This window comes from Pantherophis guttatus, chromosome 1 (genome assembly GCF_059756535.1).
Source record: "Pantherophis guttatus breed Tessera chromosome 1, ASM5975653v1, whole genome shotgun sequence".
Taxonomy (NCBI): Eukaryota; Metazoa; Chordata; class Lepidosauria; order Squamata; family Colubridae; genus Pantherophis; species Pantherophis guttatus.
Window position 1 is genome coordinate 2,108,025 of NC_142063.1, and position 26,385 is coordinate 2,134,409.

General features: G+C 47.8%; 1 protein-coding gene across 4 annotated transcripts in view; it reads left to right on the forward strand.

The window, feature by feature from the left end:
• Positions 1-26,385, forward strand: part of RFX2 (regulatory factor X2) — a 59,266-nt gene that overhangs the window by 10,794 nt on the left and 22,087 nt on the right. For 2 of the 4 annotated variants that reach the window (XM_087892859.1, XM_087892949.1), the window contains exons 2-4: positions 17,698-17,795; positions 20,295-20,372; positions 24,192-24,271. In XM_087892859.1, the coding sequence (XP_087748985.1) occupies positions 17,706-17,795; positions 20,295-20,372; positions 24,192-24,271 (248 nt within the window). In that variant the 5' untranslated portion in view covers positions 17,698-17,705. Of the gene's footprint in view, positions 1-15,383; positions 16,117-17,697; positions 17,796-20,294; positions 20,373-24,191; positions 24,272-26,385 lie in introns of those variants that run through there. The other 2 variants (XM_060684585.2, XM_087892893.1) reach the window with 2 other exon arrangements.

The following is a 26,385-nucleotide window of genomic DNA, read 5'->3' on the forward strand; positions in this document are numbered from 1 at the left end:
GTCTCCGGAGAAGGGCGGAATATAAATCAAATTTTAAAAAAAATCGATAAAAATCAAAAAAATCTGATTTAAATCAAAAAAATCTGATTTAAATCAAAAAAATCTGATTTAAATCAAAAAAATCCAATTTTTTTGATTTTTTTAAAAATATCATTGATTTTTATCCACCCTGCTCCTGAGTCCCAGCTGATCTGCTAGAGGGAAAAAAAACTGTTTAAACTCTTGCCGCCCTACAGCTGATCAGTGTTAAAAGAAAACAAATGAGTAGACCGGTGCCTGCAAAAACAAACGAGTAGACCGGTACAGCTCTGCAAGCAGTTAAAAGCCTGGTAGACCAGTACCTCTGCTAAATCCTAAAGAATTGTCACATGACCATCAAGCCACGCCCACAAAATAAGCCACGCCCACAGAACCGGTAGTAAAAAAAATTTAGCACCCACCCTTGAGCGTACCGTACTGGTATACAGCATGTGAGGACACTTCCTATCGTGGACGGATAGAAAGAAGTCATCGGCTGTTGTTCCACCTGATTTTTCCGCAGGACTCTAAGGAAATGAAATCTCTGTTGAGCCTTTTCCAGGCAAGATCTTGGCTAATGAGCACTCCCAACAATTTAAAAGAATTTTAAAAGGCAAAGCCAGCGCCCACAGGGGGTTAAGTTTAAACCCAAAGTATTGCAACCACGTTAAAGAGCCAAGCGAGATCAAGGCCCTCCCATATGCTGGCTGGCATTCCGCCAGCAGCCGAGGGGCATCTTTCTAAGCCAACCTGTTCGGATTAAGCGGGAGGAAAGAGAAAGCCTTAAGACGATCCGAGGGAGGAGAGGCTTTGATGTAACCTATAGGATGCGCCGAAGGTGCTTTGAATTATCTTCATGGTTTTGATCATGATCAGCTCCTTTGAGTCTTGCGCTGGGAGAAAGTCTGGCCCAGCGGCTCTCCAAACTCTGCAATTTTAAAGACTGGAGGAATTCTGGGAGTTGAAGTCCACAAGTCATAAAAGGGCCCATAGTCCTCCATGTTGGCTCAGGAATTCTGGGAGTTGAAGTCCAGAAGTCATAAAAGGGCCCATAGTCCTCCATGTTGGCTCAAGAATTCTGGGAGTTGAAGTCCAGAAGTCATAAAGGGGCCCATAGTCCTCCATGTTGGCTGAGGAATTCTGGGAGTTGAAGTCCACAAGTCATAAAGGGTCCATAGTTCCCCATGCTGGCTCAGGAATTCTGGGAGTTGAAGTCCACAAGTCATAAAGGGACCCATAGTCCTCCATGTTGGCTGAGGAATTCTGGGAGTCGAAGTCCACGAGTCTTTAAAGTTACCAAGTTTGGAGACCCCTGGGCTAGCCAACTGACCCCCCCAGACACCTCCCTGAAAGACAGAGGTTTCTGGGTGAATCATAAAGAGAGATTGGTTTCCTTGGTATCTTTTCAGTGCTGGTATTCAGCCGGTTCGGACCGGTTCAAGCAAAACGGTAGTGGCAACCTGCCAGTGGGCCCGCCCACCCACCCCAGCGCTCTTCTGCCCTATTTAGCCACTTTTTCTAAGCCGCGCACATGCGTGCAAGCCACACACGTGAGCAAAGCACATGCCCGGAAGGCGCGCACACGCTCACATTTTCGATGCACGGCAAACCGGTGGTAAAATTATGCGGAACCCGCCCCTGTATCTTTTGATTATAAAAATTGATGGGTTTGCAAAATAAAACCAACATGTTACCTTGAATTAGCGGCAGAGGTGAGGCTGTGTGAAATGCGACCGTTACAGGTAGTCCTCGGCTTACGACCACAATGGAGCCCAAAGTTTTTGTTGCTACGTGAGACATTTGTTCAATGAATTTTTGACACATTTTACGACCTTTCTGGCCATCGTTAAGTGGATCACTGGCAGTTGTCGAGGTGGTTAAATAAATCTGGCTTCCCCATTGGCTTTGCTTGTCAGAAGGTCGCAAAAGGGGATCACGTGTCTCTACAACCGTCATAAATGTGAGTCCGTTGCCAAGCGTTCGAATTTTGATCACGGGACCGGAGGGGGGGCAGAAGGGATATTGCAAAAGTCATAAGTCACTTTCATTTTGGTGCTGTTGTAGCTTTGAACCGTCACTAAATGAAAGGTTGTAAATCGAGGACTACCTGTATTCGGAAAGAATTTCTTGCTAAACTTGCAGAAGAAAAAAAGATGTTTTTCTGTTTTGAGAGAAAGGATTTCTGGGCATCTCAGAAGGGGCCTTTGTCTCTTCCCCTGTCCTGTTGTTCCAGATCTTTTGATTGGCTGATAATGAACAATGAAGTCGGGGGTCCGAGGCTTTTGGGAACAAGATAGCAGGGGGGGGGCTCTTGATTCTTTTCAGGGGAAAGTTTGCAGCCCCAACATCTGCTTGGAAGTGAATTTTGGAAAAGACCCGGGTTCTATCTATTAATGGAGTGAAGTTTTCATTGCCTTCGGTCTCTCTCTGGAAAGGATGTGGGAAAAACTAAAATGGGAAAAAGAACTTCCAATGAATTTTTTCTGGCCCCAAAGCAGGTTTTAATAGGTTATTCAGTCTGGGGCCATAAAGTCAAAAATGTGGATTTTCCCGAGCAATGGCACTCCTCGGAGCTCTCTCTGGATACGGCTTCCTGGGGTTACTTTCAGCCCAAGGAGACCTCCTTGTAACTTTATGGCAAGTTTCTTTACGGCAGCTTTTACTACAGCTTTCTTTCCTGCTCTGAATCTGCCTTTGGTTTCTTTCTAGCGAAGACTTTGATTTCATGTCAGCGTGATTGATTGGCATCCGGTTAAATGCAGTGGATGGGACGATTTCCCGTACACCATAAAATGGGGGACGACTTTTGGAAGTAGCCTGCAGATTTTGGGGGGGCGTGGGCAGCAAAACCTAGCTCACGAGGAACGTCTATAGATCTTATTTTCCAAAGCCCTCGAGGGCAGAGCAAGAAGCAATGGGTGGAAGCTTCTTAAAGAAAGATCCAACCTAAAATTAAGAAGAAATTTCCCGACAGCGAGAATGATTAATCGTTGGAATGGGGCTTGCCTCCAGAAATTGTGGGTGCACCATCACTGGAGGTTTTGAAGAAGAGACTGGACAATCATTTGGGATGATATATGGTCTCCTGCTTGAACGGAGGAGGGGGGGTTGGACTAGAAGACCTCCGAGGTCCCGTCTTCAATTCTGTATTCTGTGCTTAAACTTCCCTTCACTCTTCTCATTTATCAAGAGTTTTATTTATTAAAATTCATTTATAAAAGAGTTTTCCAAAGCACCAGAGAGCAGAACAAGAAACAACGGATGGAAACTAATCCAGGAGAGAAGCAACCTGGAATTAAGGAGAAACTTCCTAACAGTGAGGACAATTCACCAGTGGAACTGCTTGCCACTGGACCTTGTGAATGCTCCATCACTGGAGGTTTTTAAGAAGAGACTGGACTTTCAGGTCCCATAGATTCCTATAGGGATTGTCTGGGCTGTCATTCTGGTGGGAGGGGGGAGTCCCGAGGGGATCTCTGTCTCTATTCCTTGCTGTAACTTTGGGGACCTTGGGATGGGGGGAAAGGAATGTGCCCGGAGCCAGCTGCCTTATCTCGTCTCCGGAGAAGAGCAGCAGCGTTACCTTGGAGACCGGCGTTTATCACCTTCTCGGCCTGAGTTTCCCATAACATCTTCACACCTCGGGATGAATTGGCCTTTGGGGGGGGTCTCTGTCTGCAGTGGTTTTAATCTCAAGATTTCGAGCGGGAAGAGTTAGTTCCCACCTAAATCCTCTCGCTATCACAATCTTCCAATAAAAGTTTCCTTTGGAAATGGCTTTGGTTTCAAGAGTTCTGCTTCCTTGAGAGGACTGGCAAGGCAGGACCTGACGTTTGTCTGAAACGGGAGAGGGTTTCCTGCTTGAGCAGCGGGCTGGACTAGAAGACCTCCAAGGTCCCTTCCGGCTCTGTTCTGATTCTGAATGCAAGACCCGTGTCATTTCTCTCTATAAATAGCCCACCTTTTTTTTTTCTAAGTTAGAAGCAGGCGGGCCTCCCGTGTTAAAACGCCTCACCCAGAAGGCTAGTCCTCAACAATCCCATTGTGCTTCTCCACCACCGACAGACCAACACTTGGCAGGGCTCATCTCTATTTACCCGTCTGGCCTCCTGTGGTGCTGTCAGATCCATCTGGATGTGTGTTTGTGGTTCTTCCCTGGAGGATATATTTTCTTTTTCCCCCAAGGGGGTTTGCTTTCCAGACACGGCAGCTGCACACTTTCTGTTTCGAGAGGGACTCACAACCTCCGGGCAATGTCGGAAGGTTTACCAACAGGAGGCTGAAGTTCCTGATTGAATTGCTGCCATCGAGAAGGGAGGGAGGGTGTTTTTTGTGTGTGTCTGTGTGTCCCGTCTTGTCTCCAAGAGCTCCACCCTATAAACAGCAACCGCTGCTTACTTCCCCAGTTGCTGGTGTTGTGGGTGTGGCCGCCATGCGCCACAGTCCTGCTTAGTCAGGCCGTGACACTCCGTCATCGGCGGAGCCCACGGAAGTTATTTACAGAGAGGAAACTCTGCAAGCCATCTGCACACGTGTGAGTCCCGTGTGTCTGCCCAGCGTGTGGGCAGGAGGGGAATCGTCGTGAGTCCGTAGCGATTTAAAGAATGACGGAGTTGGAAGGGACCTTAGAGGTCTTCTAGTCCAACCCCCTGCTCAAGCTGTACCGTTTCAGACAAAGGGCGGTCCGGTCTCTTCTTTAAAACCTCCAGTGTTGGAGCTCCGACAACTTCTGGTGGCAGGCAGTTCCTCTGGTTAATTGTCCTCACTGTTAGGAATTTTCTCCTTAGCTCCTGGTTGCTTCTCTCCTTGATTAGATTCCATTTGTCGTTTCTTGTCCTGCCCTCTGGTGCTGTGGAAAATCTATCAATCAGAATAGGGGTCTTGGAGGTCTTCTAGTCCAACCCTCTCTCAATCAGGAGACCCTAGTTGACCCCCGTCTTCTTTGGGGCAGCCCCTCAAGTACTGGAATCCTGCTATCATGTCCCCCCTAATTCTTCTTTTCTCTAGAGTAGCCAAACCCAAATCCTGCAACCATCCTTCATATGTTTTAGTCTCCAGGCCTTTTAATCATCATCTTAGTTGCTCTTCTCGTCACTTTTTCCAAAGTCTCAACCTCTTTTTTTGTAACGTGGGGACCAAAACTGGATGCGCTACTCTAGGTGTGGCCTTACTAAGGCTTTATAAAGCTTTATTCCTTTATACGTAAGTAAAGCTACTTACTTTATAAGCAAGTAAAGCTTTACTTATAAAGCTTTACTAAGACCACGTGATTTTGATTCGACGCTTCGGTTTACACAACCCATCCTTTATGGCAGAGGTCTTCAAACTTGGCAGCTTTAAGACTTGTGGACTTCAACTCCCAGAATTCTATGCTGTGCTGGCTGGAGAATTCTGGGAGTTGAAGTCCACAAGTCTTAAAGCTGCCAAGTTTGAAGACCTCTGCTTTATGGGCTGCATGGAATTTGTAGAATATAAGAAAATGGGTCTCTACGCCTAGAAGCTAACTAGTATTTGTCATGCAGGTAACTATTTATTTATTTATTTATTATATTTCTATACCGCCTTTCTCCCGTAGGACTCAAGGCGGTGTACAGTCAAGAAAAATATAGATACACAAACATCATAAAATTGCTAATTAAAATTATTATTATAACATAGTTTGGCCCAATTAAATAGAACCTAAAATTAGATAACAGATAACTAGAGGTAGTTGTCGACTTACAACCGTTTAGGGACCGTTTGAAGTTACAACAGCCCGTGCAAAAGTGACTTATGACCGTTTTTCACACTTATGACCGTTGTGGCCATCCCCCTGGTCACGTGATCAGAATTCAGACACTTGGCAACTGTCTCGTATTTACGACGGTTGCAGCATCCCGTGGCCCTGTGATCCCCTCTTGCGACCTTCTGACAAGCAAAAGTCCACAGGGAAGCCCAATTCACTTCACCACCTGAAGAAGGTGTTCTCCTGCCCTTCGTCCCCAAAGCCCACCTCCCTATAGGACCAGCAATGGCTCTAGAGCCGCCCTATGCACCTGTCTCTCTTGGGACCACCACCTTTGCAGAACCTGTTAAGCACCGAGGCTGTGGGCAACCCACCCGTCTTCCTCTGCCTTCTGTGGATGCATGGCCTTCGTCCAGGCCCGATGCAGCTCCACCACCTTCTCACCTGAAAGAACCCAAGGTAAAGGAAGGTGGGATGTCATCTGAATAGTGGGGGGCAGCACTTCTTTGAAACATAATAGAGATGGAAGGGACCTTGGAGGTCTTCTAGTCCAACCCCCTGCTCAAGCAGGAAGACCCTATGCCATTCTGGACAAATGGCTGCCTAGTCTCTTCTTCAAAGCCTCCAGTGATGGAGCACCCACGTCTGGTGGCAAGCTGTTCCACCGGTTAAAAGTCTGTAGCAATTCTCAAGTCATCCAAGTCCTGGGTGTCCCAAAAGTCCTTTTTTTTAGGAGGCCACTGGACTTCCTTGTTTTGTCTTTTGTGGGAAGAAATATCCATCTGGTTCAGTTCCAAGCCGGGAGAAAGACACTGGAAACATGGGGGCTGATTGGAAAGATGGTTTATCGATGAAGCAGAACCAGATGGGTCTGTGGTTCTGGTGCAGCTGACCAAAAATGGAGTTGAGAGTGAAGGGTTTTTATACCTTCCTTGGGCTTTGCACTTATTTATTTATTTATTTATTTATTTATTTATTTATTTATTTATTTATTTATTTATTTATTTTATTTCTATACCGCCCTTCTCCCGAAGGACTCAGGGTGGTGTACCGCCTGATTAAAAGCACAAAGACAAACAAAATTTAAAATTATTAAAATTATTAAATGATAGGCTCAATTTTAAAAGCCCCAAATTTAAAATCCCATATTTAAAAACCAATTAAAATCTTGAGCTTCCTGTTCCTGTTCCTGTGCAAGAACATGTCTTCTATTGGCTGTTGTCAGATTCCCATGGGGTCATGTAGGGGTCATAGCTGGCTCTATAGGCAAAAGCGGGAATGCAAATCCTAGGTGTTTGTCTGAGCTAAGTTTGGTTGAAGTTTGGAGTGCTCTGAAAGGGTGTTGGGCAATTCCTTTTGTGGCTTAATGGCTTTCGTCCTGTGTTAGATCTTGGGTGAGGGTATTTGCTTATGAATAGAGCTATCTAGATACTTGTCTTCTTTCAATAAGCTCATTATCTCTTAAACTGTGGGCTGTTAAGAAAAGGAGGGGGCTGCTTTCTGCCTCTTTAAAAAAAAAACATGTTTCTCCATTTCTCCTTTAGGGAAATATAATATTCTGCCTTTTTTAAAAAAATATTTCCCAAAATATTCCATTCTTCAAGGAGTTGGGGAGGGGGTCTTCCCACACTTTGAAGACGTTTCGCTTCTCATCCAAGAAGCTTCTTCAGCTCCGACATGGCTGGCTGGGGAAATCTGGGAGCTGAAGTCCGCCAGTCTTAAAGTTTGCCAAGGTTGGAGAGAGCCCAGCCTCCAGGCTTGAACCGAAGGAGCCCGATCAGATTCAGGAAACGAATAACAAGAGTCGGAAGGGGCCTTGTAGGTCATCTAGTCCGACCCCAGCCCTGCCCAAGCAGGCGACCCTATGCCACTTAACAGATGAACAGAGTCGGAAGGGACCTTGGAGGTCATCTAGTCCGACCCCAGCCCTGCCCAAGCAGGCGACCCTATGCCACTTAACAGATGAACAGAGTCGGAAGGGACCTTGGAGGTCATCTAGTCCGACCCCCTCGCCCAAGCAGGAGACCCTACACCGTTTCTGACGGATGGCAGTCCGGTCTCTTCTTGAAAGCTTCCCGGGATGTTTGCGCCTGATCCTGATTTGCAGAAATAAAGCCTTTTTGCGCACCGTTCCCTCCCGAAGCGGGGGTGGGGGGTGGGATTACCCCGGAAAGCTGCCCCTTCCAAGATTATCCCGGGTCAAGATCGCCTTTGCTCGGCTGAGGCTGCAAGGGCAGCCGGGCGGACCAAACGGGGCTCACACATCCCACCCGTTCCGGAAAAATCCGGACGGGGTGGGGGGGGAAAGTTTGAAAGCTGCTCTTGCTTTCGCTTCCATCCCTTTCGCACCTCCGCGCAACTTTGTGCATGGATGGAGCGCAGCCCTCCCGTCGCGCAGCGAAAGCATCAGGTGCAAGGGGGAGGGAGGGGGCGCACAGGACGCGGGGGGGGGGGCGCTGGAGCAGCCGAAGCGAAGAGCCTGCAGATGTGCAATTAATCCCGGGAGCCGCCGCATTGTTGACCGAGTAACAACGGTTGCCCCGGGCGACGCGCTCGGCTCCCGATTGGTTCCCGGCGACGGTTGCCCCGGCGACGGAGAGAAAGCTTCCCAAACCAAACAAAAGCTGTTCCGTTCCCCCTCCCTCCCCGCCCTTTGAAGCGCACGAAATGTATCGGGCTGCCGGGTCAGGCCTTCCGAGGAGCGGGGGGGGGGCGGGGGAATGGGGGGGGTGGAATGAAATCTCCTCTCCGTTGGAGACTGCGGAGAAGCCGGGCGCTTTGCAACCAGATCCTTGAGAGAGAGAGAGAAAACCCTTCCCCTTTTCCAACCCTTCTCTTTGGATAGCATGGCATAGCATAGAAAAATGGAATGGAATGGAATGGAATTCAGAGTTACAATCGAGTAGAGTAGAATAGAGTAGAATAGAATAGAGAAGAGAAGAGGAATAGGAATAGAATGCAGAATAGAATAGAGGAATGAAGAGAAGAGAATAGAATAGAAATAGATAACAGAATAGATACAGAATATACAGAATAGAATAGAATAAATAGAGAATAGAATAGAATAGAGAATAGGAATAGAATGCAGAATAGAATAGAGGAATGAAGAGAAGAGAATAGAATAGAAATAGATAACAGAATAGATACAGAATATACAGAATAGAATAGAATAAATAGAGAATAGAATAGAATAGAGAATAGGAATAGAATGCAGAATAGAATAGAGGAAAGAATAGATTAGAATAGATACAGAATAGAATAGAATAGAATAGAGAAGAGAATAGGAATAGAATGCAGAATAGAATAGAGGAATGAAGAGAAGAGAATAGAACAGAATAGAATAGAATAAAATAGATACAAATAGATACAGAATAGATACAGAATATACAGGATAGAATAAAATAAATAGAGAATAGAATGGAATGGAATAGAATAGAATAGAATAGATACAGAATAGAATAGAGAATAGGAATAGAATGCAGAATAGAATAGAGGAAAGAATAGAATAGATACAGAATAGATACAAATAGCTACAAAAAGATACAAAATAGATACAAATAGATACAGAATAGAATAGATACAGAATAGAATAGAATAAATAGAGAATAGAATAGAATAGATACAGAATAGATACAGAATAGATACAGAATATACAGAATTGAATAGAATATAGAGAAGAGAATAATAAAGAAAAGAGAATAGAATGCAGAATAGAATAGAGGAATGAATAGAATAGAATAGAATAGAATAGAATAGAATAGAATAGAATAGAATATATTGTCACTTTGTAGACTAATCGGCATACATCAAAATGAAATTACGCTGCATACAGCTCTCAAAGGGTCTCCACCTCTAATATAAACATATATACATGACAAGATAACTAAGTAAATACAAAATTATGCCTGTACCCACATATAGTATATGACACGGAGGAACAACATACTCTCGTTCGGATGTATTTTGGATGTACGTGGCGAGAGAAAGGAATCTTGCGAGTTTGCCAGATTGATGGCCTAGGGAACAAAGGTGTTGCAGAATTGGTTAGTCCTGCTCGAAATACTCTGAAACCTCCTCCCAGAGGGGAGCAAGAGAAACAGACCCTGGGATAGGTGTATGGGGGAGTGGTGAGTTTCACTTACTTTTGCTACCTGTTCGCTCGCACACGCATGCTCATTTCGCTCATTCACGGGCCACTTCTGCACATGCGCAGAGCATATTTGATGACGTCTGGGCAGGTGGGTGGAGCCTCTCACCGCCGCTGCTACCGGTTCTCCCAAACTGGTAGCAACCCAAACCCACCACTGGTGTGGGGTCTCTAACAATGCTTCGAGCTCTAAGCACATATCTTAGTTAAGCATCTTGATTAATGGGAAGAAAGCTTCCTATAAACTTCTCCACTGTCCTCACCACTCTCTGTAGGGACTTTCTATCTGAGGCACTGCGGCCACCAAACCGAACAGGGATGCAGTATGTTAAAATGCTCTCGATCGTGCCTCTGTAAAAAGTGGCCAGGACAAGAAGGAGAAAGACGTCCCCTCCTCATCCGACGCAGGAAATGCAGACGTCTGGTGTGCACGCTTCATGAAAGATAATGTAGGAAGACACCAAGTCAGATTGTTAGTTATCTGCACCCCCAGATACTTAATACTGTGGACCACCTCCATGGCGCCATCCTTGATACTGAGTGGAGTACGACCATGCTGGCTCTTTCTAAAATCTACGATGATCTCCTTTGTAATCTAGAACCAGGTTACTTTTATTGCACCAGTCCACCAGAGCCTTCTGGGGGAAGCCTATGATATGATAAGGATATGACTGGGGAGGTGGGGAGGCATAATATATAGAATAAAACATAATTCTTTATTGGCCAAGTGTGATTTGACACATAAGGGATTTGTTTTGGTGCATAAAAGCCACAAGTGATCAATCACAATCGTAGTCATCGTAAAAATACATTCATCCTAAATCATAAGATACAACACTTAGGGGTAGTCACAGGACGCTAAATAAGCAATCAACATAACTCATACTAGGAAACTAAATAAAGCAATATGAATCTGTTAGGGAAGGGGTGGGCAAATGTGGCCCTTTTACAACCTATGGACTTCAACTCCCAGAATTCCAAGCTGTCTCAGGAATTCTGGGAGTTGAAGTCCACAGGTTGTAAAAGGGTCACATTTGCCCACCCCTGTGTTGGGGGGGGGATCCATCTGGTTCAGCCAGGAGAAAGACGCTGGAGATAACATGGAGGCTGATTGGAAAGAAGGACTCTGTTTATTGATGAACAGAACCACAGCATGCAGTTCTGGGGCAGCTGACCAAATGGTTGAAGGAGTGGATGGATCTTTATAGGTTCCTGTGGCTTTGAAGTTTGAGCTGTTCTGGGGGGATTGTGCAATGAAGGGGCTTTGTGTTCTGGGTAATTGCTATTGTGGCTGATGGCTGTCCTGTGTGTTAGACTTTTTGGGTGAGGGGCAGCTTGCTCTAATCCTATCGCTCTGTTTTTGTTAGCTGTCAAAATTGCTGCAAGGGGTTTTGAAATACCCTGTCTTGAATGGACTTCTGCCAGCAATATTTGCTTTGCTTATGAATGGAGCCATCTAGATAGTTGGCTTCCTCTTTCAATAAGCTTGTTATCCCTTAAGTGCCGGCATCTGCTGTGGGCTATTAAGAAAGAATTTGAGGGCTGCTTTCTGCCTCTTAAAAACATGTTTCTCCATTTCTCCTTTGGGGAAATAAAATATTCTGCTCTTTTTTTTAAATATTTCCCAAAATATTTCATTCTTCGGGGTGGGGGGCTTCCCACAAATCGTAAAGATACAAGTAACAACATTAGAATCATGAGTAGTAAAGGAGAGAGGTAATAGGAAAGATGAGAACAATAGTAATACAGCCTTACTAAGTGTTGTGTTGTGGGAATGAGTTGTTTAGCAGAGTGATGGCATAGTAGAACTGTTCTTGTGTCTGGTTGTTCTGATGTGCAGTGCTCTATAGGGTCATTTTGAGGGTAGGAGAGGAAACAGTTTATGTCCAGGATGTGAGGGGTCTGTAGCAGGGGTGAAATCCAGCTGGTTCTGACAGGTTCTGGAAAATCTCTGGAGCCTGGGGAGAGTGAAAAATGTGCCCCCCCCCCACAAGGTCCTCCGGAGGCTGGAAACAACCCGTTTCCCTACTTCCGGTGGGCCCAGAAGGCCTGAAAATAAGCTGAGCTCGTGTGCCCACTGATATGGCTCTGCGTGCCACTTGTGTCACGCGTGTCATAGGTTCGCCATCGCGGGACTAGGAGATCTCTGAGGTCCCTTCCGTGAAAGGGAAAAATACACGTAATAGAGAGCTGTGCCTTTGGCTCAAAGCTTTTACATATAGGTATTAGTAAGGCCTGAAATAGATCGGATATTAATCAGGATATCAAAATTGTAACCTGCCCGTATGTCTTAAGGTGGCTCAGCTTTCCCCAGACTTTGAGTTCCTCCTTTTCCAGGATGGGGGGAGCTGGGCTTGTGGGAAATGAGGAACTGAATGCCAACGGTAGGTGCTCAGGTTGCTATGACAACGTGGCGGGGTCCCGAAAGTCAGGTGCTTGCGGGTTTGAGGTATATAAGGTAATGTCGGGCGGTGGGTCGGAGCCAATTGGCCTCAAGCCGTCCCAGGGTGACCGTTTGTCCGATTTGACCCTCATTGCAATGGGATTATTAGGAGCCGTGGTGGCGCAGTGGTTAGAGTGCAGTACTGCAGGCCACTTCTGCTGGCTGCTTGCAATTTGGCAGTTCGAATCTCACCAGGCTCAAGGTTGACTCAGCCTTCCGTCCTTCCGAGGTCGGTAAAAGGAGGACCCTTTTCTTCCCTGTTTCTGGAGGGTCATTAATTGCAAACACCACCGTTTGATTTGGTTCTGTTTTAAATATTGGACAGGCCGATTTTACCCAAAATAAAAAAAAATGGTTAATTTTGAAAATCCACAGCAAAGGACTGGCAACGATTTAAGGACGGTTTTGAATCATGCAAAAAGGGTGCTGCAGCTTTGCCTTTTGGTTTGTAGTTGTTTGTCCAGGTGGTCCTCGATTTACGACCATCCCGAGCCCAGAATTTATGTTGCTAAGTGAGACATATGTTAAAAGTGTTTTGCCCTGTTTGACCGACCTTTCTTGCCATGGTTGTTAAGTGAACATGCTTCCCTGTGGATGGCGCTTATCAGAAAGTCGCCAAAAGGGATTGACCTTAACCTTGGGACCCAGCAACGGTCATAAGTATGAAGCGGTTGCCAAGCATCAGAATCTCTGATCACACGAGACCACGGGTTCTGCTGCAAAGGTCGGAAGGGTGAAAAACGGTCATAAGCCCCCTTTTTTCCCTCAGTGCTGTCGTAAATTTGAATGGTCACTAAATGAATCTGTCATCAGTTGAGGACTACCTGTAGTTTGTAAGTTGGCTTGTTTTTCATGGAAGCCCCTCTAAAGACCTCCAGTATCCCGCATGGGTTAGTGGCGAGATTTACATTAGAAGGGACCCGGGAGGTCTTCTAGTCCAGCCCCCTGCTCAAACAGGAGAACCTATACTATTTCAGATAAGCGACTGTCTAGACCCGTGATGGTGAACCTATGGCACGCGTGCCACATCTGTGGGCACACAAGCATTGCCCTAGCTCAGCTCCAGTGCGGCCAGCTGATTTTCAGGCCTTCTGGGCCCACCGGAAGTCGGGAAACAGGCAATTTCCGGCCTCCGGGGGGATGGGGAAGGCTGTTTTCGCCCTCCCCAGGCTCCAAGAAAGCCTCTGGAGCCTGGGGAGGGCGAAAAACAGGCCTACCAGACCCACTGGTAACCTTTTTGCCGTTGCGTGCCAAAAGCGGGGGGAGCGTGGGAGGGTCGCGTGCGCATGCATGGGGGGGCATTGAATTATAGGCGTGGGCACGCACGCACGCAACCCCGCCCTCCCACACTCCCCCACACTTTTGGCACCCAACGGCAAAAAATTTAGCCATCACTGGTCTAGACTCTTCTTAAAAGCCTCCAGTGATGGAGCATCCACAACTTCTGGAGGCAAGCAGTTCCACTGGTGAATTGTCCTCACTGTCAGGAAGTTTCTCCTTAGTTCCAGGTTGCTTCTCCTCCTTGATTCGTTGCCATGAGAATAGGTTGACCCCCTCTTCTTTGGGGCAGCCCCTCAAATCCTGGAATACTGCTATTATGTCCCCCCTAATTCTTCTTTTCTTTAGACTAGATAGTTGAATTCAGAGGCAGGAGACAGAGAGACAAAGCCTTTTGGCAGCCTTACCTGAGACTGGTTGGTTGGTGATGGTTGCCTGATCCATCCTGGCCTACCTTGCAGGTGTGAGGATAAAATCAGAAAGGGATTCAAACAGAGGGATTGAATCAAGATCACAGGAGATACTAATTCCACTCTATAAAGCCTTAGGAAGACCACACCTAGAGTCCTGCATCCAGTTTTGGCCACCACACTATAAAAAAGAGGCTGAGACTCTAGAAAAAGTTGCAGAGAAGAGCAACCAGGATGATTAAAGGGGAATAAAACATGCGATGAACGGTTGCAGGAACTGGGCCTGGCTAGTCTAGCAAAGAGAAGGACCAGGGGAGGCAGGAGAGCATCTTCCAATATTTGAGGGGCTGCCCCAGAGAGGAGGAAGGGGGTCAAGCTGTTTTCCAAAGCACCCGAAGGCCAGACAAGGAATAACGGATGGAAACTGACCAAGGAGAGATTCAACCTGGAAATAAGGAGGAACTTTATAACAGTGAGAACAATCAACCAATGGAACAAAAGTTGCGTTCAGAGGTTGTGGGAGCTTCATCACTGGAGGCTTTTAAGAAGAGGCTGGACTGCCATCTGTCAGAAATGATGAGTAGGGTCTCCTGCTTGGGCAGGGGGGGGTTGGACTAGATGACCTCAAAGTTCCCTTCCAACTCTGTTAATCTGTTAAAAACCTGTTTTCCAAGGCACCTGAAGGCCAGGCAAGGCATAATGGATGGAAACTGATCAAGGAGAGATTCAACCTGGAAATAAAAGAGAGATTTTCTGATAGTGAGGACAATGAACCCATGGAACAGAAGTTGCCTTTGGAAGTTGTGGGAGCTTCGTCACTGGAGGTTTTCCAGAAGAGACTGGACAGCCACCGGTCTGAAATGGGATAGGGTCTCCTGTATCAGCAGGGGGCTGGACTAGAAGACCTCCAAGGTCCCTTCCAGTTCTGTCATTCCCACTTCGGCCCCTTGGCCAACATTGCTGCCGTTTGCAGACTTGGCAGTGGGGTCCTCGGAGCTCAGAAACATCCAGAGATCCTGAATTGGGGGGTGGGGGGCTTCTCCTGAGTCACGGGACGGGCTGGCAAAGCTCCTGAGGCAAAGTCCTTTCCTTTCCTGTCTTCTCCCTCTTTCTCTCTCTCTCTCTCTCTTTTTTTTTTTTTGCAAAGAATGGCTGTATTTTCCTCTTGCACGCTCTCTGCCTGGAAACGGAGCCAGGTCGGGGTAAACAGACGGTTGCTAGCGACTCCATCTGTCCAGCCCGGCTCTGCTTGTCGGCGTTTGCCTGGAGTGATGAATGACGCAAGCGGCTCGCGAGAGATCCGCCTTTTAGCCAGCTTGAGAAGCCCCTCCGGGGGTGGGGGTGGGGGGCAGTTCGGACATCGGCCTGGCCTTTCTCCTCCATCGGATTTGGATGCCACCCATCTCAGACGTCTCACCCCCAAAATGAGGGGCTGCCACAAAGAAGAGGGGAGGTGTCAGCTGAGCAAGAGGGTTGGACTAGAAGACCTCCAAAGGTCCCTCCCAGCTCTGTTCTGATCGATTGGTTTTTTTCCCCCAAAGCACCAGAAGGCAAAAGAGAAGCAACCACGGATGGAAATTCATCAAAGAGAGACCCAACCTAGAGAACTAAGGGGGAATTTCCTGACAATGAGAACAGTTAACCGGTGGAACAGCTTGCCACCAGACCTTGTGGGTGCTCCATCACTGGAGGCTTTAAAAAAGAGACTGAACAACCGTTTGTCCAGAATGGGATAAGGTCTCCTGCTTGGGCAAGAGGAGGTGGACTAGAAGACCTCCAAGGGCCCTTCCAACTCTTTATTCTGACTTACCTGTACAGGGGCTCAGTGTTTACTCAAGGGGCAAATTTCCAGAAACTAAGTCTTGAGGGTGATATGTTCTGCTCCGGGATAGTTCCTGAAGGCTGACTTTTATCCTGGTTCCCACTTAAGATCTGGAGACCAGCAGAGGAGCAACTTAGAAGTAACGAGAAATTTCCTGACAATTAAAACAATTAATCCGTGGAACGACTTGCCTCCAGAAGTTGTGGATGCTCCAACACTGGAGGTTTTTTGTTTTTTTTTAAGAGGAGCCTAGACAACCACTTGCCTGAAATGGTACGGTATGCTTGAGCAGGGGGTTAGACTAGAGGACCTCCAAGGTCCCTTCCAGCTCTATTCTGATTGTTACTTGTTAATCGGGCAAGAGAGCCTTAGTGGCGCAGCAGACTAAAGTGCTGTTAAGTAGCACCAGCTGCCTGCAATTATTGCAAGTTCGAATCTCACCAGGCTCAAGGTTGCCTCAGCCTTCCATCCTTCCGAGGTAGGTAAAATGAGGACCCGGTTTGTGGGGGCAATAAGCTGACTTTGTATAAAAAAGAACACCGCTTTGGGGGGGAGCCGAAAGCCCTACTAAGCAGGTATATACAAAAGTATGAAGGCTATTGCTTAACGCATTGTAAGCCGCCCTGAGTCTCCGGAGAAGGGCGGCATGTAAATCGAATGGATGCAGAAAAGGGCCTGAGCCTCTTTTTCAAATCCCTGTCAGTTTCAAAAAGTTCTCCCTCATTCTTGTCCTGTGGTTCCTGGGTCTGGTGAGGGTCAAAGGTTGCCAAGAGGACCTCCCTGGTTTTTTTTTTTAATTATTATTATTATTATTATTATTATTATTATTATTATTATTATTATTATTATTATTATTATTATTATTATTATTATTATTTCCTTTTATTTGCACAAAAATAATTCTCACGGTATTCTTGGTTATGTCAGGAAGTTGATGGCTTCTCTCCTAAAAAGAATTGTGGGTTAATACTTCACGTGTGCCAAGGAATACTCCGCTTGATGGTGCCACTTAGCAATTTTAAGGGTTTTAATTCTCACACAGAGAGAGACAGAGACAGAGAGGAAAAGCAAGAGATGGAGAGAGAGAGGAATAGAAAAAAGGAGGAAAGAAAAGAGAGGGGAAGAGAGAGAAAAAGGGAGGAAGAGAAAGAGGGGGGAGAAAGGGAGAGAGAAAGATGGAGACAGAGAAGGAGAAAGACAGATGAAAAGAGAGAGAAAGGGGAAGAAAGAGAAAAAGAACAGAGAGAGGGAGAGAGAGGGAGAGAAAAGAAGACAGAGAGGGAGGGAGAGAGAGAGGAAAAGAGAAATAAAGGAAAAGAGGGAGAGAGAGAAGAAGAGACAGATAAAGGAAGAGAGAGAAAAAGACGGAGGGAGAAAAAAGGAAAAAAGAAAGAGAGAGAAAGATGGAGAGAGAAAGAGAGACAGTTGAAAAGAGAGAGAAAAGGGAGAAAGGGGAAGAGAGAAAGAGAAAGAGAGGCAGAGAAAGAGAAAAAGAAAGGAGAAAGGAAAAGAGGGAAAGAGGAAAAGAGATGGAAAGAGAGAGATAAAGGAGGGCAGGGAGGGAGAGAGAGGAAAAGAGAAAGAAAGGAAAAGAGGGAGAGGGAGAGGAAGAGAGAGAGAAAGCGTCTATGTATGTGTGTGTGTGTGTGAGAGAGAGAGAGAACTATTGAAGTAATGACTGATTCAAATGGTTAAGCTGGTGAGTTTCCCCAAAACCTCCTTTCAGACTTTTGGGACTGGCTTCTCCGTCATGGCCGCCCACCAGCGACTCCAGACCGAACCCCGTTTGTTGTAAAAAGAGGCTGAAATGAGCAACTGAAGAAATTCTCTTTCCCCCCCCCCTCTCTCTCCCAGAGCCAAGCATGCAGACTTCCGAGGAGGGCTCCAATTCGGCCACCCCTGTGGCGCTGCGCACCTCGGCCTCGGCCCAGCCCGGCCCAGCTTCCCAGCAGGTAAGGCCTCTCCTCTTTGGCCAGAGGAGACCCACCTGTCGTCCGGACTCCCCCCATTTTGCACGCCCGGGGCCTCTCTCTTCTGGTTATCTCAAGCCAGCAGCTTGGACTTCTGGGGTTTTTTTTAATGCGGGGTATAAAATCTCCGAGTTCTTGAATCGGAAAAGACAGTCAGTCAAATGCATCAGTCAAGAGTCAACATTGCATCCAGTTTTGGTCGCCACAATGTGAAAAAAAAAATAATGTTGAGATTTTAGGAAGAGTTCGGAGCCCTGAAGGCTAAAACATCTGAAGGACAATTGCAGGAATTGGGTGTGTCTAGTTTAATGGAAAGAGGAAAGAAGGAACCTTGGTAGCTTGAAGATGGGTGGACTTCAACTCCCAGAATCCCCCAGCCAGCAGCGCTGGCTGGGGGATTCTGGGAGTTGAAGTCCACCCATCTTCAAGCTTCCAAGGTTGAGAAACACTGGTTTAGACTTATATGCCGCTTCACAGTGCTTTACAGCCCCCTCTAGCTGAGGGGCTGCCACAAAAAAAAGAATCTGAATCAGAATAGAGCCAGAAGGGACCTTGGAGGTCCTCTAGTCCAACCCCCTCAAAATTCCGCTCGCTGAGGGGATCCACCTTTCTCCAAAGCTCCTAAAAGGCAGGACAAGAAAGCAACAGATGGAACCGGACGAAGGAGAGAAGCAACCTGGAATTAAGGAGCCATTTCCTGATAATTAGACTAATTCATCAGTGGAACTTCTTGCCACCAGAAGCTGTGGGCGCTCCATCCCTGGAAGCTTTCAAGATGAGACCCGACAGCCACTAGTCTGAAATAATATAGGGTCTCTTCTTTGAGCAGGAGGTTGGACTAGAAGACCTCAAAAGTCCCTTCGGACTCTCTTTAATTCCGGTCACAAAAAGGAGTCTGGGAGCATCTTTTCCAAATGGCAAATTTTATTCCATGCTCACAAAAGTGCCTAACTTTTTGAACAAAATGTGTCCGTTGGAAAGACAATCTTAGATGCCTTTTTCTTTTGGGGGTGGGTGGGTATTTGAACCGAAAAGGCAGGGAGGTTTCCCACTGGTGCCAAATGACTCGAGTTGCAAGAGACCTGATCGGGTCGAGATAGAGTGTTCCTAAACAGGGAAGCTCTCCCCTCCCATTGGTCTTTCGTAGCCTCGTTTGCTGGTTTGACGTCACCGCCTTTCTTCAAGAGGCCCGGTGATGAGAGCTGCGTGGTAAGACCGTGGCGGCGTTGAGTGACCAGGTCAGAAAGAGAAATTGGCTTGACAGTTAGAACAAGAGCCTGTAGTAGAGTGGACTAAAGCACTGTTATTAACATCTGCTGCTTGCAATTACTGCTGGTTCGAATCTCTCCAAGGCTCAAGGTTGACTCAGCCTTCCATCCTTTCTAAGGTAGGTGAAATGAGGACCCAGATTGTGGGGGCAATAAGCTGACTTTGTATAAATATACAAAAGGATGAAGGCTATTGCTTAATGCATTGTAAGCCGCCCTGAGTCTCCGGAGAAGGGCGGCATATAAATTAAAAGAAAAAAAAACAATCAGTGGAACAACTTGCCTCCAGAAGTTGTGAATTCTCCAACACTGGAAGTCTTTAAGAAGATGTTGGACAACTGATTTGTCTGGAGTGGTGTAGGGTTTCCTGCCTAAGCAGGGGGTTGGACTAGAAGACCTCCAAGGTCCCTCCCAACTCTGTTATTCTAGTCTATTCTAAGGTGATGTTTCCCAGCCTTAACAACTTTAAGAGATGGGTGGGCCAGAGGTGGGTTTCAGCAGGTTCTGACCAGTTCTGGAGAACCAGTAGTGGAAATTTTGAGTAGTTCGGAGAACCAGTAGTAAAAATTCTGACTGCCCCTGCCCCCATCTATTCTCTGCCTCCCAAGCCCCAGCTGATCGGGAAGAAATGGGGATTTTGCAGTAACCTTCCCCTGGAGTGGGGAGGGAATGGAGATTTTACAGTATCCTTCCCCTGCCACGCCCACCAAACCACGCCCACAGAACTGGTAGTAAAAGAAATTTGAAACCCACCACTGATGTGGACTTCAGCTCCCAGAATTCCCTAGCCTCCCTCTGCTGGGGAATTGTGGGAGTTGAAGTCCACATCTCTTAAAAGTTGCCAAGTTTGAGAAATGACGAGCCTTGGGCAACGAAAGCTTCCTGCAAATGGCTGGTTCATCCAAGCCGCGGTTGAATGATGGCCAAACCCCGATAGCCCATCCCGATAAACTGGATTTACCAACCGCCTAGCCAGTCAGGTGTAGAAGCTATGATCCGTTTCACCCATAACAGATACAGATACAGATACGGATTAGCAGAGTTGCAAGGGACCTTGTAGGTCATCTAGTCCAACCCCCACCCCCGCCCAAGCAAAAGGGCGTTTCCCGAAGGGCTCCTTGATGCCATTGGGATGTGTGGCTGCTGGTCAAAGGGTGAATGTGTCAGGCCCCCCCTCCCCAACTGACCCCTCCCACCCTTTCTTTTTCCCCAGAGAGTTTTGGTCCAAGCCACGAGTTCCGCCCCCAAAGGTGTGCCAATGCCGGAGCTCACTCTGCCCAGAGCCCAGCAGGTAAATTCTTGGGATGGGGCACAAAGGGAGAGGGGGGAGTCACCCTGCTACCCACCCACCCCCACCCCTTTCCCCTGGAATCAGGGGCTCCGTTTCGGGAGCTCCTAACGGGGCCAAAGAACATTGGAGGATTTGCAGCCTGCAAAGGTTTCTCCTCCAAATTTGGAGGAAAACAACAACAATAACAACTTGGAGGCAGGCAAGTCTTCGACTTATGACCACAATTGAAACCCCACCCCCACCCCCCTCACCAACGTTAACTGAATCGTGTGGCCGTTAAGTGGACCTTCCCTTCCCTCATTGACTCTGCTTGTCAGAAGGTCGCAAAAAGGGATTGCGTGACCCTGGGACACTGCGACCGTCGTAAATGTGGACCAGTTTTGGAATTTTGATCCCTTGGCCATGGTCGTTAAGTGCAAAACTCGGGGATGGCTCATTTTTTTTCCCCCAGTGCGTTGTCGTTTCGAATCGGTCACTCAATGAATAGTTCGTAAATCGAGGCCCATTTGGGTTAAGGTTTAAAGATGCTAAGGTTAAAAATGAATGCAAAAGAGAAAAAAACAGCCCAGAGTTGGGGGGTACAAATGGGTTTTAAACAAACCAAGGGAAAGGATTCAAAAATCTTATTTCCCATCCATCTAGACCAGAGGTCTTCAAACTTGGCAGCTTTAAGACTTGTGGACTTCAACTCCCAGAATTCTCCAGCCAGCACTGGCTGGAGAATTCTGGGAGTTGAAGTCCACAAGTCTTAAAGCTGCCAAGTTTGAAGGCCTCTGATCCAGCCCTTAGTCCATTTGTTAATTTTCCAAAATCAATTTCCAGATAGTTTACAAACGCACAGCTGACAATGTAGACCCGGTTTAGATGGTGGTCCTCCAGTTACAACGGTAACGGAGCTGCACATTAAGGTCTCAAAGCCTAATGGTGGTTTGGTTTAATTTTACGCCTTTTTTTGTGTGTGGCAATCAAGTTTCTACTATTTCCCCGTGTTTTAAATAAGATTTTTGAATCCAATTAATTATCCTTTCCTCTGCTTTGTTTGAAAATCCACTTCCCCAAAATCCAATAAATAGCATTATTTAGTTATTTTTAATCATACTATCTTTAAACCTTAATAACGGGTAGTCCCCGACTTACGACCGTTTGTTTAGCGACCATTCGAAATGACAAACCCCCTGAAAAAAGTGACGTGCCACCAGTTTCTCACACTTAACGGCCGCTGCAGCATCCCCGCGGTCACAGTGCACAAATTCAGCCGTTTGCCAACCGATTCCTATTTATGACGGTCGCAGCGTCCAGGGCGCCAGGGGCCTCCCGGTGAACAAAGCCCGGATTCACTTAACAAGCCCTGTGACTAACGGAAGAATTTCAGGGATTCGCTTAACCACCGTGGCAAGAAAGGTCGTAAAACGGAGGGGAAAGCTCACTTAACGGCCGCCACGCTTAGCGATGGAGATTTCTGGAGTCCAGTGTGGTCGTAAATCGAGGATTACCTTTATATGGCCTGGTTTCTAATGCCACCTTGTGGCCAGAAAAAGACTGCTGTTTTGTTTTTGTTTTTTCTACACACAACGTGCAGACCCACAATCACAATCACAAACACATACACATCTTCATGTCAAAAAGCCAAGAAGAGAAATTCCGTCTTGAAATAAAAGCTTTGGCCGACGAGTTTTTACAAAGCCCGCTGGCTCTTCTCCAGGGAAGGACCTCTTCCAGTACAGGTAGTCCTCAACTTATGACCAAAATCTACATTGTTAAAGTGAGATGTTTGTTCCGTGAGTTTTGCCCCAACTTTTTTAACGACTTTTCTCACCGCATTCGTTAAGCGAATCACCTCAAGTTCTCAACTTAGTCACCCGTCTGTTAAGTGAATCCGGCTTCCCCCCCTCCCCCGCTTGACTTTGCTGGTCCAAAGGTCACAAAGGGGGGATCGCGCAACCGCCCCCTCCCTCCCTCCCTCCCTCCCGGGATCCTGCGACCGTCGTAAATACGAAGCCCCTTGGCCCAGCATCTGAATTCTTGATCACGTGAGCGCAGGGATGGAGCGACGGTCATTAAGTGTGGAAAAACAGGCGTGAAGTGCGGTTTCGAGAGCCCAGGTTTGGAGTCTGTAAAAACTGAAGCCCCTTTGCTTCTGTCCCGTTGTAACTTCAAACGGTTACTAAGTGAACCGTTGTAAGTCGAGGGCTGCCTGGGTTGCAAAGCTGGTAGTACGAAACACTACACACACACACAGATACACAGAGGCCCTATCTCGGCTGCAAGATCCTGCTTTCCGAATGTGAATTTTGAACATTTAACTAACTTTATGAACATTTAACTGCCCTCCCTTTGGGACAAAGGGAATTGGACAAGCCAAGTGGGGACGGAGCCGCTGGGCCCTTAGGGGGTCTTGGCCCCTCCGTGAGGGCTGAATTTTCAAAGGCCCAGGGTCACCCAAAGGCCCTCCAGACGTGCCCCGGCCATTCCTGCCGAGAGAGAGGTGGGCACTCGGAAGGGAGGCTTCCCCCCCCCCACACACACCATTGCCCTCCCGGCTACAAGGACCGTGAAATGGGACCCCAGTTTTCAAAATTCCAAGGTTTTTAAGGGCTTGGCTGGTGCTCAGGCATCTGTCAAAATCCAGCATTATTTTAAGGTATGGTAAGAATAGGAGGGAGGGAGGGAGGAAGAACAGAAGGAGAGAAGGAAGGAAGGGGAGAAGGAAAGGGGAGAGAGAGAGAAGGGAAGGGAAGAGGGAGGGAGGGAGGAAAGGAAGAAAAAAGGAAGGAGATAGGGAGGGGAGAAAGAGGAAGGAAGGAGATAGGAAGAGAAAGGAAGGAAGGAGGGAGGGAGGAAAGGGGGAGGGAGAGAGGAAAAACAGAAGGTGAGAGAAGGAAGGGAAGGAGGAAAGGGGAAGAGGAAGAACAACAAAAAGAGGGAAGAAAGGGAGGGAGGGAGGAAAGGAGGATGAACAGAAGGAAAAAAGGAAGGAAAGAGGGAGGAAAGGAGGAAGAACAGAAGGAAGGGAAGGAGGAGAGGGAGAAGAAAGGAGGAAGAACAGAAGGAAAGAGGGGAGGGTGGAAGGAAGGAGGAAGAACAGAAAGAAAGAAGGGAGAGAAGGAAGGGAAGGAGGAAAGGGGGAGAGGAAGAACAGAACAAAAAGAGGGAAGAAAGGGAGGGAGGGAGGAAAGGAGGAAGAACAGAAGGAAGGGAAGGAGGAGAGGGGGAAGAAAGGAGGAAGAACAGAAGGAAAGAGGGGAGGGTGGAAGGAAGAACAGAAAGAAAGAAAGGAGAGAGGGTTGGGACGATGTCGAAAGGCATTCGAATGTTTTCCTTTTGATGGCCTTTGGGCTGCTCTCTGCCCCCTCCGCTTCCTTCTCCCCTGGAGCACAGGGGGCCGGTCTGTTTCACTGGGGGGAAGAGAGTCCAGGCAGAGGGGGCTCTCTGGCAGATGCCCCCAACAGGAAGGCCCGCCAGGCATGGTCAAAAAAGTCAAGATGGCTGCCAGGACTTTTCACATTGCAGAGCTTCGACCTCAGCCCCCTTGCCCTTTTTTTTTTTTGACCATACCCCATGGACACCCAGCCCCCCCCTCCAGCCACCCAAAGGCACTGAAGGGGGGGTCTTCTCTCTTGCAAACGGAGAACCTCCCCCCTCCCTCCCCCCCCCATCAACCTCAGTCCCTGTTGCAGAAGCGGATCGTCCGCTGGGTTTCTGCGGATTTCTTTTTTATGTTTTGGGTGGGTGGGAGGGTCCTGGATTAAGAACTCAAGAGTCTTTCTCAGAGCATCCGAGAGGGGCTTTTATCTGAAACAAATCTCCTCTTTCCTCCAGGTGCAAACGGTGCAGCACGTGTACCCAGCCGAAGTCCAGTATATCGAGGGAGGAGAGGCCGTATACGCCAACGGGACTCTGTAAGCGCCCCCCCTCCTCTCTCCCTCTTTCTCCCCCTCACAATCCCTCTCTCATTCTCTTTCGCCCTCTCATTCTCTCTCTTTTTCTCTCTCTCCCACCCCCCTTTCTGTCTCTCTCTTCCTCCCTCTCTCTCTCCCTCTTTCTCCCCCTCACAATCCTCTCTCATTCTCTTTCGCCCTCTCATTCTCTCTCTTTTTCTCCCTCTTCCTCTCCCTTTCTCTCTGTCTCTCTTCCACTCCCTTCCCCTCTCTCTGTCTCTCTCTCTTGCTCCCTCCCTCTCTCCCTCTCTCTCTCTCCCTCTTTCTCTCTCTCTTTCTCCCCCCTCTTTCTCCCTCTCATTCTCTCTCATTCTCTCCCTCCCTCTCTCTCCCCCTCTTTCTCTCTCTCATTCTTTCTCCCTCTCATTCTCTCCCTCCCTCTCTCTCTCCCACCCCCCTTTCTGTCTCTCTCTTCCTCCCTCTCTCTCTCCCTCTTCCTCTCCCTTTCTCTCTGTCTCTCTTCCACTCCCTTCCCCTCTCTCTGTCTCTCTCTCTTGCTCCCTCCCTCTCTCCCTCTCTCTCTCTCCCTCTTTCTCTCTCTCTTTCTCCCCCCTCTTTCTCCCTCTCATTCTCTCTCATTCTCTCCCTCCCTCTCTCTCCCCCTCTTTCTCTCTCTCATTCTTTCTCCCTCTCATTCTCTCCCTCCCTCTCTCTCTCCCACCCCCCTTTCTGTCTCTCTCTTCCTCCCTCTCTCTCTCCCTCTTTCTCTCTCTCTTTCTACCCCCTCTCTTTCTCTCTCTCATTCTTTCTCCCTCTCATTCTCCCCCTCCCTCTCTCTCTCTCACCGTCCTTTCTGTCTCTCTCTTCCTTCCTCTCTCGCCCTATTTTTCTCTTTCCCCCCTCTCCCTCTCTCTTTCTGCCTCTCATTCTCTCTCTCTTTTTCTCTCATTCTCTCTCTCTCTCTCTCTCTCTCTCTCTCTCTCCCTCCCTCCCTCCCTCTCTTATCCCTGTCTTGGGATTTCTTTTATATATATATATATATATAATTCAGTTTTATATATATACAAGACAAAAGTTTCATTTCGTGCCTTTGCGGCCTCTGACCCGGTGTCGATCCCTCGCAGCTCCTTGGTTCACCGAGGAGCTGAGGGAGATGAAACGCCGGAAAAGACGCCTAGAGAGCAGTTGGAGGGCCAGTCTCGCTGAATCTGACCGAACACTGGTAAGGTCGCATATTAAGACCTACCTAGTGGCGATAAAGACGGCAAAGTTTAACTACTTTTCCGCCTCTATTGCGTCATCAGGGAATCATCCGGCTGCCCTGTTTAGGGTGACCCGCTCCCTGCTCCATCCGGGAGCGCGGGAGGATCCCTTGGAAGGCAGGGCAGAGGATTTTGGACAATACCTGTATGACAAAATCGCTCAGATCCGGGGGGATTTGGACTCTGACTGGGTAGATCAGGGCAGGGTGACGAGGAATAGTCTTGAGAATGTTATCTGGGAGGAGTTTGATGCTGTGACTCCCGATGATGTGGACAGGATTTTGGGGAGACTTAGTGCGGCCACATGTTTACTGGACCCGTGTCCCTCCTGGTTGGTACTGGCCTCCCGGGAGGTTACACGAGGCTGGCTCCAGGGTGTTATCAACGCTTCGTTGAGTGAGGGTCACTTCCCCGCTGCCTTGAAAGAAGCGGTGGTGAGGCCTCTCCTCAAGAAGCCGTCCCTGGATCCGGCAATATTGGCCAACTATCATCCTGTCTCCAACCTTCGCTTCCTGGCGAAGGTTGTTGAGAGTGTGGTCGCGCGACAGTTTCCACAATTCTTGGAGGAAACATCCTATCTAGATCCGTTCCAGTCGGGTTTCAGGCCTGGACACAGCACGGAAACGGCATTGGTCGCGTTGGTTGATGATCTCTGGAGGGCTCGGGACAGGGGTTGTTCCTCTGTTCTGGTCCTGTTAGACCTCTCAGCGGCTTTTGATACCATCGACCATGGTATCATGCTGCACCGGTTGGAAGAGTTGGGGATGGGGGGCACCGTATTACGGTGGTTCTCCTCCTTTCCCTCCGACCGGTCGCAGTTTGTGTTGGCAGGGGGGCAGAGGTCGACCTCAAGGCCTCTTATATGTGGAGTGC